Here is a 19,101-nt window from a genome sequence, read left to right as displayed (position 1 = left end):
TCCTTCTCTACCAGATAGGCGATGCTCCACATTCCTAGATCCAGTCTGTGATGCCAGGGCTCTTGATGTCCAGGTTTCCTCCTTCACCTGCCACATTGCACCCAACCCCCTTCAGGTGATGGGCCGAAAGGGTAGTGGCTACATGTTGTGTTTTGGGGCTGTGCCCTATTTTTACCTGAGAAGTCACAAATCACTGTTTCTGGTACATGCTACTGGTGTGAGGCTGAGTCAGATATCAACATTTTGACCAGCTTCTCTCATCTGGACCATGATGGAAGAATATTCAGAATAAATTGAATATAAACCATAAGTGTTTGCGTGTATGTGTGTCTAAATAACATCCTTGAGAAGGATTCCTCAGCTCAACCTCTGAACTTGTCTCATGTTTATTAATAACCGCCAATGATATCAAATGTGTATATGTAAAACATTTATTTTGTGTACAAAAAGTAGTTCAACAACAGTTAATCATGAATGAAAATTGACATTTAGCATGCTCCCCCCCCCCCCCCCACACACACACATGAATAACACCTGGTCTCTGTTTCAGTGATTAAAACTTGGGTGTTTTCAACAGAACTATCACATAGTTGTAATCACATCAATTTACATTTTAAAATAATTTGTCAGTTCCAAGTCATCAGTCCCTCCAGGACCAGAGTTGTTTTTTGGTTTTATTTTGCTGGTAAGTGCAGCTAAAAGTAATTGAATACACAGCATATTTTCTTAAAAAACTGTCAATGCATTCACTTTGGCCAAATTTTGTTCTTTACTTTAGATTTTATAAAACTCTTCTGTGATAAGTTTAAAAATTGCATCATCTGTAAAATGTTTAAAAAATGAACTAAAGATATTCCTTACTAATATGCAACAGAAGGCTAAGAAAAACAACTTACTTGATTCAATTACAAATAAGTTGTTACTAAGATTGAAGCTTATTTGATTTGAGGTGAAAAGTTCTATATTAAATTTTATTCCATACTAAAATTGCAGTGAGTGGCAAAAATTAGATTGTTTTTGTAAATGAAAGATACAAAAAAAACAAACACTTTGCAAGCTCTTGAAAATATTGCAGGGATTGGTTGAATTTGCATTACTTCTTGTGGTTTAACTGAAAGATTGAGAATTCCTGGAGGGACTGAATTACAATTGTATATCAAAGCCTCAAAAGACAATGTTTCAGTTTAACAGAGCAATCAAAATCAGGTCAGTCTTAACTTAAGAGTCGCAGTTCATTACACACTGGTGGACTTTATCTAATTAAAAAATTAAAGTTGCTCATTTATAAATTAGCTTACGGTTTTTCTATCCTTCTCTCCTTGAGTCAAGACGTTAAACTCTCAGAAGAACACTACAGCAGTAGTGTTCACCATTGTTTTATCAAAATCCTGCAATTTATCCAAAGCCAATATCAGCTTCTGTGTAGGTCATGAACACCCAACCTTTATCACCAAGAAATCCTAAACACAAAATATGTAAACAAATTGATTACATAAAAAAGAACTCTATAAAAAAAAGAACTCTATAGAAAAATAACTAAAATGCAACACACAGCATACAAACACACAAGAAAACTGAATTTGAGATGACACACAAATTGTGAGAGCAACACTCCCAACCCCATTTCCAAAAAAAGTTGTGGATGTTGTGTAAGACAAATAAAACCACACTGCGATCATTTACAAATGGACTGTGTTTACTGACAAGTTTCATAAAGTGATCCTGAGCCCATGTAGTAATGTCCTGATAGCAGGGCTGCTCAAAGTGGGGCTGGTGGGTCAGAGTTGGCCTGCTGTATGGTTCAATTTGGCCCATCACTTGTCTACAGTGGGAAAAACATTTAATAGCTGGTTGCTTTTTGGCCCTTGGCCCACCATTACATTTCAGTTTGGGCCCTCTAAGGGAAAAAGATTGGGCAAACCTGCTTTATACAATCATGTGTTTGACAAAGCTGGCCCTGTCCCAACTTACTTAAAATGTGTTGCTGGTCTAAAATTCAAGATAAAATTCAACAAGCATGTCTTTACAGAAATTCATGTTGATGAGTTAAAACATTAAATACAAGTTTTTGTACTGTTTGCAGTTGAGTATATGTCACACTGTTTGATTTATGTTTTACACAGCATCCAAGCTTTTTTGGAATCAGGGTTGTATAATCCAAAATAATGTGGGAATACAGTAAGAGATGATGATGTTGCTTTCACTGTTTACCTTGTGTGTACTTAAAATATAGCCAATGCTTTGTCAGTTTACTATGTCAGATTGGCAGAGCCAGTCCCAAGGCTTTGCTTTAAGTTTATAATTTTAGTGGCCCAACTGAGGATCGAAATATCAAAAGCACATCTACCAGTTGTAACTCAAACTACTTTTTTGGGTCACTCAGTATTTTAAGAGCAATGTTGCTTTGAGTGGTTCAAGGAGAAACGAGCCAACAGAGAAAACCTGATGACTGTTGTCTCAACAGAGGTGACGAACAACATTTTAAGATTTAACCATGAGTGAACAAGTTGTATGGCTATAAACTTCACTAACAAAACAACCCTTTCATACAGGAGATGTATGTGGGTCCATTCCTATGAGACAGCTGCCCAAGGGTCAACTCTGGTTGTCAGTGTTAGCAGAGCCTCTGCAGTCGGCAGTGTAGTCCAACACAGTTCACCGCTAGTGACATGGCATGATTACCAGCAAAAGTTAGCGTTTCATTTCTCTCCCCGTCTGTATGCACACACTTCCTGTTACTTTAGCTGTGTATGCAGGTCTGCTAACTGCTTTGGCTCAAAAAGACTGAACATCTAGCAAGCCTAAGAGCCACTCAATTTTCAAAAGTGTTTGCACACTGAATCAGAGCTGAAACATCAGTGAACACTGAGGCGAGACATAAGACTGCAATGGGCTGCTCATGGTAAGGAACTGTTAGACATCTGCCAAGAGCAAAAACCCCAATTACCTGAAAAAGAAAATGATGGAAGATTTTACCTTAGTTCCATTTGTTGATGGACTTCAGATATTAATGAGCACAAAAGGTTTTCCCTCTAATGTAGTGTTCAGAGAAATCTTGCTGCCACCAATGCAAGCAGGGAATCAACATGTCATCGAAGGGCTCTAAGGCAGCACAACGGACCTTTGACCAGTTTTCAGTATATGCAAAAACTGCTGATCACCATTATGAAATTCACAAACTTTTTTTGGGCTGCATGAAGGCATAAACAGCCTGCTCTCTGACAGATCATTTTCTTTCCACTACAGACTACACAACGGCAGGACAGCTAACCCATTTACCTTTTCCATATAACTGCTTGAAATCAAAGGTTGTCAGTCAAAATGAACCTTTAGTGTTTCTGGTCAAGAGTTGGTCAGCTGCAGGAAGCCCCTACAGGTAACAGCAACAGTTCACTGAAGTACAGCTTCAACAAAGATCTGGAGTATAGAATTATATGGGCTTTTAAACACCTCATCTTCCCCAAACCTTTATAGTAAGTTTCAAATGTCTTCTGACAAATCTGATGAGCTCTCATATTTCATTACTATCTTTGGAGGTTTGGAGTTTATTTGTAATGGTCTAAGCTCTGAAGTCCAATACCTGCAAACCAGCAGTGGATTTGCTGGCTAACTTTTGATTAGGGAAATCGATTGCAATTCCCTCAAAATCACCAAAACGCATAATTTCAACAGGCTTTGCGATCCAACTGTAATTTCAACTGCATATTCATGCAGATCTTTCAACGGAAGACAAATAATAATATAAAAGCAAAATGTACTGTGGTGCAAAATCTATCCAGGTAACACCACAAATAAATGGTATAGATGCAAAATACCTAAGACCTCTGTGTGAGAAAGGTCACGATTTTTGAGGAAAAATAATCCTTCAATTAAGGTCAATTACAAGTCGCTCATCATTTGTTCAACACTAAAGTTATCCATTCATTATGTCTTAATGGCCATACAGCTGAGGTCCTTTATCTTCAGAACTCAAATGACAGGTTCTTTTGGATGATGTCTGTGCAATAGTTACACATTGTGTTCTAGTGTTCATAAAGGATGAAACCAAAATGTTTACTTCGGAAGAATCAATGTCAGTGGAATGAATGACTGACATGTAAGGTACTATTAGTCAAGCAGGGAATATTTAGCTAAACCCCACAGTTTGACTCAATATATGGATCCAAAAATGTTGGCATTGTTAGTAATAATTAAGCAAATGACTCATATCAAAGCAGGTCCAGAGAGTCTAGTTCAAACATTTCTTACATTGTCTTGAATAATGAAAACACCAAATGATGAGGCAATGGACAGGATCATATCTGATTGGCTCTAGAGCGAAAAAAATATAATGGCGAAAACAAAGAAATCAACAGGAAGGCTTCACATGATGGCACACTCTCTGGATGACACCTTGCCCTGCAGAAGAAACAAAAACATTCAGATTATCATAAAATATCACTAATTAAATACTTTGAACCAAAGAGGAATTTTGAAAAACAATTAGATTCATTCATTCATTCGTTCAGTTATTATTTTCTTTTATTTTCTGGGTCTAATCAGTGGCGGAACAGGCAAAAGTATCAATATAGAAACAGATTATCAAGGGCGTTTCTACACCTACTTATAGATAAATGTGGGAGTGGAAATGAGGCTCGTGCACGTTTCCGTTATATAAAAACAATATCAGGCATATGGAAAAAGTTTAGAAAGCTGATGAAAGAATATGTATGCACGTTTCTTCTTTGTGCGTACACACAGTTTTAGTTGTGAAACTACACCAAGTTTTGTGCATGTGCATCACAAATCGGACAATTAATCAACTAGGGATGGGCATTCCAAGTAACATATTTAGTACTTGCATTCAATTATTGTTGCGTACTCGAGTAATTTACATTAAACATAAGAATAACTTTGGGAATGAACACAAAGATTGGCAAACATTGGCAAACACCTTCTTGCTATGATGTGTGTACAGAAAGATCAAGAGCATGAGGACACAAGAATAAAACACAAAAACATGACCCTAGTCACCAGTGTTTCTATGAAGTCATAGCTCACCATTTGTTCAACATCCTCCTCTTCCTCTCCATTCTCTACATCTACCTGAGTCTTGGTTACACTTCTTCTGGCCACCTCCTGTAATACAGTCAGTCAGCCCACATAATTGTACCAGAAACACCATATGCAAAGCTTAAGTACATAACACACACGGAGAGGCCTGTCACAATAATCAATAAATCAATTAATCATACGATAAATTAAAATGAGCTCGATAATTTTGCCGGCCTCGATAATTTCCATTTGCATGCTTGTTTGTTTTCCTCGTGTCTCTCACTAGAACCCTCTTGTCAGTCACTAGCCCCATTCACGCAGCTGTTTGCATGCGGGGATACTGCGCCAATTCTCCGCATCCGCCTTTGTGTGAAAGTTTCAGATGCGGTGAGGGGTGACATTTCGCTGCGCCTCCGGAGGTAGTATCAGAGGCGAACCGAGCCGGCGGCACGGAGCGAGGGCGTGTCGATCTGATGGTGTTGGTGTCTGATAACTCTACAGATCCTTCACTCAACAAAATAAAAATAAATGTCCCACAAAGCAACGTTACAGGACCAAACAACAGGAACGTAGTAACTGGTCGTGTCTTTGGCAACTTATGTGAGGAAAAAAATACTGCAGTTATTCGTGGAGAAGTGTCTGTCAGCCTGTCGGTCCGACCGACTCTTCGTCACATTTCTGCCCGAAAAACAGCGTCTGTCCCCGGCAAAAAACTTTAACTCACCAAGTGTTTGTCGCGCGACGGTCAGTTACTGTTGTCATGGTGACGGTCAGCCCTCCCGACAAGACTCAGTGAACTTAGTGAACCCCGAGAGTGAAATAGTCAGACAGCGTCCAGTTTACTGATGGCGATTATGTAATTATGTAAATTATAGAAAAACGTAACTTTGTCACTTTCCAGGATGTTTGGTGGGTCAGGATCTCAATCACAACACATTATAACAGCATCCATATGATTATAAACAGACAGCTGGTACATGTTTAGATTAACAGGAGGACACCGGGGAAACACCTTGAAAAAAAACATACGTCATCATCATCATGTGTACCGTCACGCCTCCGCATCACTACAGACAATGGTGCTAACATTGTTGCTGCAGTAAGGAACCGTGGCTGGCCATGGCTCAATTGCTTTGGCCACAGCCTCCATCTTTATTTATTTTGGATATTTAAAATGTCTTTTTCACATTCCAATGTCAAATATTCTTTAGAAATAAAGGTTTATTGATCTTTGAAAGGGTGTACTTGCATTATTATGCCATTATCATTATATTAGTTGAAAAATGGTCTCAAAGCGACAATATTATCGTTTATCGCAATAATTTCTAGGACAATTTATCGTCCAGCAAAATTTGTTATCGTGACAGGCCTACACACGGACAACGACAATATAACATGTGGTGGCCTGCCACCAAATCAAGGACATTAAAATGAAGAGGAAACAGAGGTAGTAAGTCATGCATGGATGCCCTTACCTCGCCATCAGCGTTGATCAAAGAGGTAACAATATCACTTCCTGTGCCCCAGGAAGCCTGGCTCTTCCACAACAAGTCAGATGGTGGACTGTGGGCGACACCAGCATCAGCAGACCACACCTGTAAACACAGTCAAAGTACATATGTTACAATGTCAAATATAATTTTTATACTGAAGAACTTCACAGAACCATTATAGCCTCTGCATGGCAGATTGTAATCAACTAGTGCAGTAGAGTTAGAAATAACATCATCATGAATTCCTTGAAAACGGATGTGCTTTGCCTTTCGTGTATATAGTTTTAGAGCAACCTGGTGGGGTGTTCGACCACTGGGCCTCAGCCAGAATACTCCCGAGAAGAAGAATGGTGCACACAAGCAACATGGCAATCACCGTTTCTATGTAAGATGCTTTAAAGTTGTTCTTGCTGCTGTTACTGACTGAATGTATTTTGACACTGAAAGTTTTGACACACAGACGCATGTGCAGAAATACTAACTTGATCCACAATTAGCACTTTTGTTGACATGTTGAGCTACCTAGCCATTCAGTTCCTGGCTTGCTCCCAGCCATGTTTTCTGGAATTTTAGATTGCAATTCTTCAATTCTTCGTTACAAAGATCTGAGTGCTTGCATTTGCATAACACACTGTTGATGACGACTGTGTGCTGTTGATTTTTATATCAAGTAGGCTCAAATCAAACAATCAAACTTGGACACCCGGTTAAGCAGTAGCAGGACAAAGATCCAAGACACTCCCAAGTCCCACAAGAATCACCTGTAGGCCAAAGAAGACAACGGGGCTCCGACCGCCACAAACTCCTCCTCAACCCCACCAAGTAACAACAGGGGGATGAAGACTGAGAAGGCCAGACACCTCACAACACCTTCAGAACACCGCCAAATCATACACTAGGCCTTGCACAAACCCACGGATCACCAGGACTGCCCAAGACCCATGCGCACCCCCACAGGGACTCAAAAACCAGATTGGATTTTCCAAAATATTGTGCATCTTCATAAAATCATTTAACTGATTAAAAACAAGCTTCTCTAAAATTTTACTTTAAAATGGCAAATTGGATAAAGGCCTGTAGTTATTTATGAGTGAGGCATCTAAACTGTTTCTCTTCAGAAGAGGTTTAAGTATGCCAGTTTTCAGAGCAGTAGCAAAAAACACCCATCTGAAGTGAATAGTTTTCAATATTGATTAAATATACGTCCAAAAAGCTGTAAGCTGTTTTAAAAAAATGAGTGGATGGAAAAATGCAGGTTTTAATTGGTAAACAGGTCAAATTTCTCCAGTTTTTCGTCACATAAAACAAAGGTTCTGGGGTAATAAAATCATAGGCTAAGTTTCATGCATCTCTGAAGTGGACTGCAAAATATTCACATGACGAATTGTTTAACATGCTGCTAGACGTCATAAAAACTGGGTTGATTAGTCAGTCAGTGTTTGAAAATTGGATCCTGGGGTTATTCCTATTATCTGTTATTAATTAAGAGGAGTGCTCTTGGTCTTGCATATTTAAATGCCTCATTGAAGATAGTCAGCTGGTCACGGTAAATTTGATAATTCAATTGTTGTTTCTCCATCTTCTTTAAGCAGTTCGACAGTTTTTCCAGCAGCACCAAGATCGAAAAGTGGCTGATGGTATGCTACTAGTGGCTCAGCGGCACATGCCGATCCCTGGAGTGGTATGCCACTCGTGTTCCACCAACACAAGCAGTTTCTTTAATGGCATATGCTTCTTGAAACTGGTAGCCAACCCACCAGTATTGCCCCCTAATGCTATGCAAATTTAATTTAGGATTTAATGTATATTTATTTTTTTTAACAATGGTAGCGCAACATAGCACCATACATAACAGAATGTGCAAGTTTCTGTTGACCGTTCTGTTGTTGGGATGTGAGCACTTAGACTATAGATATTTGTGATGCCTTTGACATGACTAAATTTTATAGTGATATCTTTGCTTATTATATACTCAGAGTTGTAATGAGAGCTAGCATTAGCCAATATGGCTGCTGTTAGCCTCACCACTGTAGTTGGCCTGACTACATCTAAATAACACTCGTATTATTTGAGGGTACAGGTTTGATTTATTAGTAGAGTGCTATCACACAGTACATCATATAAAACTATGGCATATTATTTACCACGTTGACCATAAATACGTTAAATGAAACGGCTGCTATCATTATGGCATAAGCCTTTTTTTAACTGTAATAGATATGACTGGCATAGACAATGAGGTATTACTATGATCCATCTTTGGATAGTCTGAAATGACTATGTGTGTGTGCAGACTATTGATTACACCTGAAATAATTTTACCGTTAATTCCAACATCAGTGTCAATCTACAGAGGCAGGTTCATATATATCCAAGGGACGGAACTATAGACGTTTGGTAACTTCTCGTTCTTAACAGACATCCTGAGCTGTCAGAGGCTCAATTATGGAATTAGGAAAATTTCTCTCAATTTAATTCTTACAGTTTCATAGGGTCCCCGATCAGGATATTTTACACTTTGACGCAGCAATGGTTTGACTGAGTGTCGGTTGAAGTTGTCTCACAGTTATAGGATGGCCACACTGGCTGTGTGAGCAGTGCGTGTGTGTGGCATTATGTCTTTTCATCCCAACATCCATGTTAACAGGTTAGAACAGTCACACTGGTGCTTCTTACGCACATGTCAAGAGCGGCTGCAGCGGCGCTTCATCTCAAGATTACGAGTCTCGCCTATTTTTACAGCGTCACTCGCACGGTTCTCTGAAAATATAGACCTGAAAACGTCCTGTAGACAGTCATACCGACATCATACCAGTGTTACACACACACTCACAGAGTGAGCAGGAGCAGCTCAGCCGCCACGCACTACACAGGTATCCAGTGTGGCCAGCTTGTTACATAGACTCTTTCCTGAACTACTACCACTGTTCACATCGAGCTCTGTGGATTATCCTGAGTGAGGTGGTTGGAAAAACACACTGCTGCTCAGTTTCTCAAATGTCCTTCTTCAACTGGTTCCTTTCACCTCCACTGCAGTAATAATCATTTTAATGAAACCTGTTAAAAAAACACACAAGGCCTCGCCACATGTAACACAGGACATACACATTCTATTCTACTTCATATTTCTCACCGTGACTGTCTGTCCTGCTTTGAGGGTAAACTTTGGGGAGAACTTGTAGATAACCTCATCCCCGTCGTCAACCTGTCTCTTCAACCTCCAGTTGCCCAAAGGCTGGTCCTGCAACACACAAGAAAGTGTAACATGCAAGTAAAGAACCAAACCTATTGATCAACACATATACTTTTCTGCTCAACTTACTGGAGACTTCAGGATGCTTAGTCTACCTTAAATGATCAGCATTTACTGTTACCATAGTAGAATAATTCCGACCTTCATAAAGCCCTTTATAGTCATTTTTTGTTGTAATACGGATAATCTACCAATCACCAGGTCTTGGTCATCTAAATAGACTAGAAATGCAACAATTAACATTTCTAGTCTTAGTCTAGTCTTACACACCTGCTCAGTCTCATTGGTCAGTGTGACTGCATTTCCATCCATGTCAGTGGGTGATATGGTGACCGCTCCGCTAGCTGTTGCCTCTTCCGACACCAGCAGCTGCCCCTCACCTATTCCCACCTCTGGGACATCCTTAGCCTCCACTCTCTTCCTCTTGGAGGAGCGGGAGGAGGAAGATCCTGTTATCCTGGAAACAGTGACTCGAGGTGATTGGCTGGGGGACAGCTTCAGTCTGAAAGAAGATCACCAGTTACTAGTTAGTGAGCTATGCAACACCAAGGCACAGCAGGGTGTGAGCTGTCAGAGGTTAGCAGTCACTTCCTGCCATTTAAATGAGACACTGAGAACAGAAATTAAATATCATCTGTTATCACTGATCTCACTGATAAGCATTTTAACTCCAGGAAATCATAAACACCACTTTGGCACAATCAAAATTCAAATGTGGAACTGGCTTTCTTTTAAAACATTTAGCTCTCTCATAGTAAGTTAAAACATCAAGTGTAACCCATTGGTTTAATGGGTGACACCATTTTGCGTTTTTTGGAGCCAGAAATGACCTTATTTGGACAAGACTGTGGCGCTGGGAAATATACACCTTACCACACACCTATCATGATTGGAATTTGACTGTGAACCCTAGGACAGGTCATTGTAGCAACTTGTCAATCACATGGTAACCATGCTCTAAAGAGGGATGCAACAGTTACTGTACCGGTTTCATGATAAACCAGCAAAATTCCAGACAATTAGTATCGCAGTTTCAAATTCTAATTATCATTAATATTGTGTTTGATTATCTCGCTTTAAAGAACTCACAGTAAACACTGTACAGCATCAACCAATGAAATGTATTATTCCATTAACAAGTAATAAAGAGTAGCTTATTATACTTCCTGACTAACTTGCCCAACACTGTGACTGACAAATAAACAGATCAAGAGATATACTGTCCAGCTAACTTAAGGTGAGCAGGACTGACAGACTAGTGAGAAATGGACTACAAGTTAGCACATCAACTTAACGTTACTGTTATTTGAGACCACAAGTTCACCTGATAGCTGTTCTGCAGCTTCCTTGTGGTGTTTTTTTTTTCTTTTCATGACCAGAAGGATAGTTCCGCCCAATTGAAGATGTAAACACCTGCTTTGATACAACAGGAGGTGGCGTGACTCGTTGGGCCTCGGATCGGACTGTGTGTGTGTCTGTGTGTGAGTGCACGTGTGACTACAGCAAGGAGGGGGGAGTGAGAAACACTTTGCTAAAGCAGCGGTGCAAAGAGCTTTAATGCCATTATGAGAAGTGAAAAATACTTCTGGATCATTATGAAACTATGGCGACACATATTAGATTTTTGCAGCCTGCCATAGTCAAGGTAATTAACGGAAAACATTGCTCACCAAATTCAGTTATATCCACTGACACCAGGAATAATTTGCAGATTCACTTATTTTACATTATATATTTTTAAGTAATTGACATTTCTTTGAAGAAATCTGTTTTCACTTTGATGTTTGTTTTTTGTAAATTCTTGTCAAAAAAGCCAAATTATATTGACCATGATCCCATAAAAGCAATAAAAGGGGAAAACATCTAAGGGGTTGAATATTTTTTATAGGCACTGTTTATTATAAATTATGAAAATATTAGATTACCTGCACTACCAGCAGCAGAAATACGTGCCTGCACGTACATGAAATGTGCGCAACTACACGAGGGACGGCAGGTTAACTTCACTGATTATTTTAATCTGCCGACAAGCCGTCAGGATCTAATGCTAATTAATGTTCTGTGTTATTTACACACACAGTTCAGGTCATACAGTGAAACTGTTGAGAGTGAGTCAGCCGTCCACCTGATAAATCCTGACCTCCATCAGAGCTGTTTAAAAATATTTATTTCAGAAGCTAAAAGTTCCTTGTCGAGTGTGTGTGTGTGTGCTGTACCTGTGCTCCTCTCCCTCCAGCAGTTTCCTGTATGCATTGATCTCCATGTCTAGGGCAAGCTTCACGTCTAACAGCTCCTGGTATTCACTGAGCTGAGCATTCATCCTCTCTCTCAGTTCGCTCATCTCTTGTTCTTTTCCTTCGATGGCACGGCGGTGCTTGTCTCGCTCTGCTGACAGAATTTCCTCCAGCTCTCTTATACGATCCTCTGAGGCAGCCACCTACAAACACAAACACACACACATTCAACCAGAATAACCCACAATTAGCTGATGAGCAATATAATTCATGGAGCTACATGGCATTAGTACCCAAAATTGTGAGTTGTGGAAGAGGTCCAGATTTGTGTGTACAGGCAATAATTAAGCAGTACCTGTTTCTGCAGGGCACTCAGCTGATATCCAAGGCTTTCAATTCTCATACGGGACTCCTGCAGCTCCTCCCTTGCTGTGCTCATCGCCTTGTCATTAATCTCCGAGGACACCTTGGCATTATCCAACTAGAGAGAGAAAAACTATGAAAAATAGTTCTCGGTGCATCTTCAAGCAGTATACCGCTGAATCAGCTGCTTCAACTGGACCACACTGGAAGATTTGCAGTATTTTTTCTCTTGGAAGGAGAAGTAGTGTGAGATTCAAATTGTCAAAAGGAAAAAATAATTGTCTCTTACCTTGGCCTGGAAAGTTTGCTCCAGTTCTTCCTTATAAAGAGAGACTTGCTCATCATGTTGCCTCCGTAGGTCCTAGTGGGATCACACAAACCTAATTAATGCAAATCCACAAATAAAAGCACACAGCACTTTCACAAACTCAGAACCAGATCATTAGCTGCCGTCTGTTTCTCTGCTTGACAGATTTCTGAAGTCACACAAGATGTATACTCATATCAGATATTTCACTTTATACCCTTAAAAAATTGTCCATTGGTTTCAGCTAAATATAGGTTTAGCTGAAATATTAGGTTATCTCAAATATTACCAGGTAAGTGTGGTGTTGTAGTGCAGTGCTAAGCGTTGGTTGGTGGTTCTTACTGCCTTCAAAACTCTTGATTTTTCTTATGATGACCCCATCAATGAATTCTAGCAAAAACATATGCACAATCTGCTTTTTTAAATTTAGATTTGATAAATTCAAATCAAAGACAATTCAATCATTTTTACAGCCTGGTATTTGTTCAACTTAATTGAATACATTTAAGACTTTTAAGGACCTGCAGACACCCTGTCATATTCACTGTGTGTAAACTTGTTTTAATAGCGCTGCCAAATATAATCATATTTTGTGCTAACGTGCAAGTGTGATAAGATGGTTGTAGCTATATTTGTAGCAGTGTAACATGCATACTTGAACATTTGTTGAACAGCATTGCCCAAACACAGCTTTAAAATCACAAATGTATGACATTCATCGCTTTGCATCTTTGATTGACTATCACTCTTGTCAGGCAATGAACGGTATGTTGGAAATTCATATAAACCTTTTTCATTGATGTTATATACAGTATATTGCTTTCCGTTGCCCACCTGTACCACAAACACAACAGCTTCTGTAAACTGACCCCTGAACATACCTGTAAAGCTTGTGCCAGTTTGAACTCATAGTCCTGTCTGACTCCAGAGTCCACCTCCACTATTCTCTGCTCCTGTCTACGCCGAGACTCGCGCACCTCCTGAACACAAGGAGAAAGATGTGCAACTGGGAGAAACTCTTGATGCCACAGAAATTGTACTATTTCACACCTGTTAAAACAGTCATTCTGCGTTGGATGCGGCGTGACTCTCTAAGTAACGGTATCCTATTCCATATACTTTGCATGCACATATTTTACGTAAAAAAAACCCAAAACAAAACATAAGAAACATAACTAAAGCATTCTTCCCCCAGAAGAAAATGTAAGTGATCTGAATATGCAAAAATAGAAAACAACATCTTATTTTGACAAACAATTAAGTTTTATAGGAGGGAGAACACACATTATGATCAAATGCTTTTTTCATCTCATTTTTAAGAACATACTGCTTGGTAGCTTATGAATGTCCCCATTGGGACCAATAAAACCTTACTGATTTAATAATATCAGGACATATTTATTGTTTATATCTGACAATCAATCTTCAATCAAATAGACAAATCTAACAACTGATTGGTTGTCAATGCCATTTGTGCTCTGGCAACCTGAGAGGGGAATCAGTCATTCATTTTATAATAAGTAACAGTCCTGTGCACACATCACTGCCCTTCACACAGCACACACACTTCTTACCTCTTCAAACATGCTCTTCCTGAACTCTAGCTCTTCACTCAGTGATTGACAGCGGTTCTCCAAGTCTACACGCATCAGTGTCTCTGCCTCCAGCTGCCGCTTAGCAACAGCATGGCTGTCCTCTGCCTATAGATGACCAGGTCATAAGAAATGTTAGCACATGGACACTTTAACATAAGTTCACCAAACTGCTCCTGATGTGCTGGTCGGCACCTTGCATGGCAGCCACCGCCATCTGTGTATGATGACTGTATGTATAAATTACTGTAATTCGCTTTGGACAAAAGCGTCTGCTAAATGGCCTAAATGTAAATGTAAATACAAATGTGTGGGTAGAACATTGAAGAGAGAACCTGAAACCTTGGATCGATCCAAATGACACTGGAATCGAGCTTCAAAGGAGTACGGACTACCAATAATATTGATATTTCGGGATTGACCCGCCCAGCTCATGTTTTGGTCTCTATAAAGGCTACTGAAGAACTGTCTTTAATTAAAACCACAGTCAGACTTCAGACTATGTATCCCTTTCTATTTTCATCTTTCCTCCTTTTTCTGAAGAGATAATCTTGCAGAACATACCTTAGCCAACTGGCTCTTCACATCAGCCAGCTCAGCAGTCAGAGCTGCATTCTGGCTTAGAGCTGTAGAGAGAGCTGCTTCACTCTTGTTCAGTTGGCCTTCCAAACCACTGGCCCTAGACACCGCAGCAGCAAGGTCATTATCCTTCTTCTTGGCACTGGAAGACAAGGACAGAGGGAGAAGACAGTTACTGCCACAAACTGGTAAAACTGTGCATTGATAAAATTTCCATTAGGAATTATAAATAAGAATGTTTTTGTGACAAAGTATTATGCGTTTCTCTCATTCCATCACAGAAAAATGAGAGCTGTAGAAATCATTGGAACTGAAGACTGCCATGATATACATGTTCTTTACAAGTGTAGGTAGTAGTGTAGCGTAAACTTTTCACCATGACTGTATGTGAGTCTAATTAGGAAACATCACAAAATTGAGGGCAAATTTAAACATAAAACGGTTCTATTTCTGTTTAAAAATTTAAAAAAATTAAGGTTGCTCAGATCAGGATGATACCAATAAGAAGGATGTTTCCTCACTTTTTGTCATTGTTAAAATTGTACATAGTTGTTAGTTATTAGTGGCATAGTAAAATCATCATTAAAATGTGGAGGAAATAAATAATTATATTTATTTCATATTGATTCAAAGAAATAGGTTCAAAACAAAATCAGAAACAGATTTATTGCCAAGAGGGATTTTTTTTTAAATGAAAAGTTATCTCCAAACTGTGAAATACAGAATACAGAAAAAGTAAATAGGATAGAGAATTTAGGAAAAATTCTGTGTTTCCATCTCAGTTGTCTCAGTCTCTGTACTGAGGTCTTTGTGCCCTGCAGCGACTACTCCACCACCTGCTCACTGCTTGTATCTGCTTACTTTAGATTGATAAAATGTACACTGATGTAAAGTGTCTGTAACTTCAAACTCAAAGTACTTTCACCTACAACACTGTACTCAGCTAAAGAACTTCAGTACATTTATTTGTGTAAATTGTTGTGTTGTCACATTAGGCTGCAGTTCACTGTTTAACACTTAATGTTCCTTCGAACAGTTCTGTGTTTAGCTCCACTCAAGCTATTAGCTCAGTCAGTTGTTAGCTCCAGTTGCTGTTAGCACTCATGATGCAGGGCTCGAAACAAACAGTGTTTCACTGTCCGCCCAGACAATCCCAAATAATAAATTGAACTGTAATAATAATTCAGTGGTCAGGTGGTCATTGCCATACAGACCTCAGAACCGTTCTGGCATTTTTGACAGTTATTCTGAATTTAGAACAGGATATATTCCATACAAACTAGCTTATTAGTTAGATTCCTAACTTATTCTTCAGTTTGGGTGGTTCTGTAGCCAATTTATAACTATCCTAAGATTAGATAGGATTTTTTCCTAAAAGCAGTCAGGAAACATGTTTCTGCAATACAAAAACCCCTAAAAGGCATCTTTAATTGATGTAAGATAGCATTTAAGACTTGAAACATTTCTGTAATGAGCCCCTGGTCCCCTGATTAATCTGATCTCAACAATGTGACATGTATGATTATTGAGTTTACTGCATCATATTACCTGCGTGTGGCTTCGTCAAGGTCAGCCTGAGCCTTGCCCAGGTCTATCTGGAGCCTGGCTCTCTCTCTGGCAGTTTCATCCAAAACTCGTCGAGCATCAGCTAACTCTGCCTCATACAGAGACTTCAGGCCCGTCACCTGAAAAGAAGGACACAAATACATTACTCGATGGCCTGGCTAGTTGGGGGAAGAAAAGAAAAAAGAAACATTTCAATTCACTGACTGTTGTGGGGTGGATTTCTTCCAAGATGTGACATACTGGAACTATTATGCACACTTGCAGTTTTTTTTTCTCCAAATCCAATGTTATATCACAGGGACAATCCATTCAGCAGAGAGTTTTTCATTAGAACATGTTTTTTCACTGCTTGTTAGCTCACCTGAGTGGGATTGTAAACATCAAATAATCTGCCTAACTGCAAAGCTAGCTTTGCTGTTTTCTTTCAAAATTAAAGCCATTTTCTGATTTTGAAGGAATTAAACTGAGCATAAAAAGTCATTTGTTCATCTCTATTTTACGTGTGTTTTCATTCAGTTGGGCGCAGGGAGTGTGTTTTGATACAAACAATCTTTCTCAGGGCCTGCCCTGCTACTCAGTACTGCTGGAAGGATGAATAGAGCAGTACACAAACAAACCACACTGTACAATCAATGGTGTGGAAATATACATTTTAATAAAATATAGGAGGTGACAACTAACTAATGTAACCTGGGGAAAACCAGAGGGACCTGGATCTCCATCAGTACTTATGCATTATATTACAGAGAGAGGGAAGAGCTCCTGGGACATTACGGATAGCTCGAACAGTTTTCCCTCAAACAGCTATGGATTCAGGGATAGCGTTAAAATAATCCAAGTTCTGAGTTCAGTTCCTGTTTGTGCGGGATTTGAGAACATTGGTTTTCTGTTATAAAGTAGGACAGAGACTCAAAGCGGTGGCAAACAGCACTAACTGAAATGATATGCAGATTAAATTTAAGGTTCCTGAAAAATGTTGCAATGCCTCCACGAAGTACACATAATCAAAACTCACAGATCATATTCATAGATTGGCGCGCATAGCGCACCCGCTCAAACCCGCCGGTCCAGTTATGCAATCAGTTCACATTTAGCGTGAACAGTCATCTGTGATCGTAAACTAAGGCATTTGGCCGTAAACACAATATTCAAGCAAAACTGTTAAAGTTAGTTTACACGTTTTATGACCAGTTATCGACCATTGTTAACTAACATAACAACTAACCCGGGTTAGTCCCCATGTATCAGTAGTATGGCTCAATTTTATTGTTTCCTTCACAACGACAGCTTGTTTAACTTGAGTCGCGCTAGCTAACATCTATAAGGACTTTGACTCGAGAGATCCGATTGCTGCAAGTGTGGACTGGTGCAAACAGTTCAAGCTGGTGTTTGACTCACCTCTCTAGTAGTCACCTCCTCTTTCTCAGACACTTTGACCATCAACCGGTCGTTCTCCAGTTCCAATGCCCGGACACGGTCAATATACACGGCCAGCCTGTCGTTCAGGTGCTGCAAATCTTGTTTCTCTTGTAAGCGAGAGATCCGGGTCGGGGAGAGAGGTGTAGAGGCCGACCGGCCAGCTTCACGGCTTGGAGTAGCAGTCGCCATAACGGATCTCTAAATAATCCTGAGTTTGCTTTACCACTCGGTGAGCAATAGAAAATAAACGTACCTGCGGTCTTCGTTAAATGAGGACGCAAAAACAGTTTATCTTCTTAATTAACGATACGATGTAAATCAATGAGTAGTAAGCTCATGCAATGTCTCCGACAGTTGCCAGAAACAGTGATGTGATTCCAAGATGGCCGATACCTCTATCAGAACCGCGCCAAAAGCAGAGAATGCTTCCTGTCTTGCAATGGATGATGGGAAAAATAGAAAGAAAGAAGCGCCTCCCCTGGACAGATGAAAGAACAGCAGGCAGCGTCAACAAACAGGAATCAGGTTGGACAGGCTTCTTTACAGCAATGTGCAGATAAAACCAAATATCAAATTTAATAGTCTTAATGGATGTTTCCCCGTTAGGTGAATTGATTCATTTAACTCTGCATCCTAATCTCAGTCTTGATATGAGTGTTTGCTCTGTCGAGTTCTTCCCAAATTTCATTGTTCCACTTTTTGCCTTACTTGAAATAGATGCTGTGCTTTGATTCATTCATCCCAATGCTTTTGCCAAGCAGTCATTTTTGCTCCATATTTAGCTTAAGCTCTGGCTAAACTGAAAGACACCTCAAATGAAAGAGTCACACACATTTTTGGTTTCTTTACTTCTTCAATGATTTATTTAAAAAAAAGGTTGACATTTCAGTCACAAAGACCTTTCTCAAGACATAACGTTCACAAAGTGACATAGCTTAAATCCAGCCCATAATTACACGACGATCCAAAGCTGACACCAATCAGAACATTTTTCATTTGTAGTATTATATATACAAAAAAGGGTCAGGTAGCATACAAATTCCCTTAAGGACTCCTACAGCTCTCCAGTAATCCAGGTGTACGTATATAAACAGAACTACCAAAACACTTTGTCAAAAGGATCACTATGGAAGAGAAACTTATGCATAATACCGCTGAAAATAATGTGACCAAGGGTATTAAAGGATTCAGATCACTTATAGTCAAATAGAAAGGCACAATTCTTTTAAAAATGAAAATATATTTGAAAATTAGAAAAACT

At 39.5% G+C, this 19,101-nt stretch overlaps 1 protein-coding gene across 1 annotated transcript; it reads right to left on the bottom strand.

Annotated features, from left to right (window-relative positions):
* Positions 1 to 417: 417 nt before the first annotated feature.
* On the bottom strand, positions 418 to 18,221 carry lmnb2 (lamin B2). The gene is made up of 13 exons (XM_073476074.1): positions 17,820 to 18,221; positions 16,404 to 16,540; positions 14,841 to 14,997; positions 14,259 to 14,384; positions 13,566 to 13,664; positions 12,667 to 12,738; positions 12,370 to 12,495; positions 11,997 to 12,217; positions 10,051 to 10,282; positions 9,661 to 9,768; positions 6,510 to 6,629; positions 5,041 to 5,118; positions 418 to 4,398 (listed from the first exon to the last, which is right to left on the bottom strand). The coding sequence occupies exons 1-13, from the start codon at positions 18,027 to 18,029 to the stop codon at positions 4,363 to 4,365; spliced, it is 1,722 nt and encodes a 573-aa protein (XP_073332175.1). The 5' UTR covers positions 18,030 to 18,221; the 3' UTR covers positions 418 to 4,362.
* Positions 18,222 to 19,101: the final 880 nt, after the last annotated feature.

Source organism: Pagrus major, chromosome 11 (assembly GCF_040436345.1).
Source record: "Pagrus major chromosome 11, Pma_NU_1.0".
In the NCBI taxonomy this organism is placed as follows: domain Eukaryota; kingdom Metazoa; phylum Chordata; class Actinopteri; order Spariformes; family Sparidae; genus Pagrus; species Pagrus major.
This window is presented reverse-complemented; position numbering and strand designations above follow the sequence as displayed.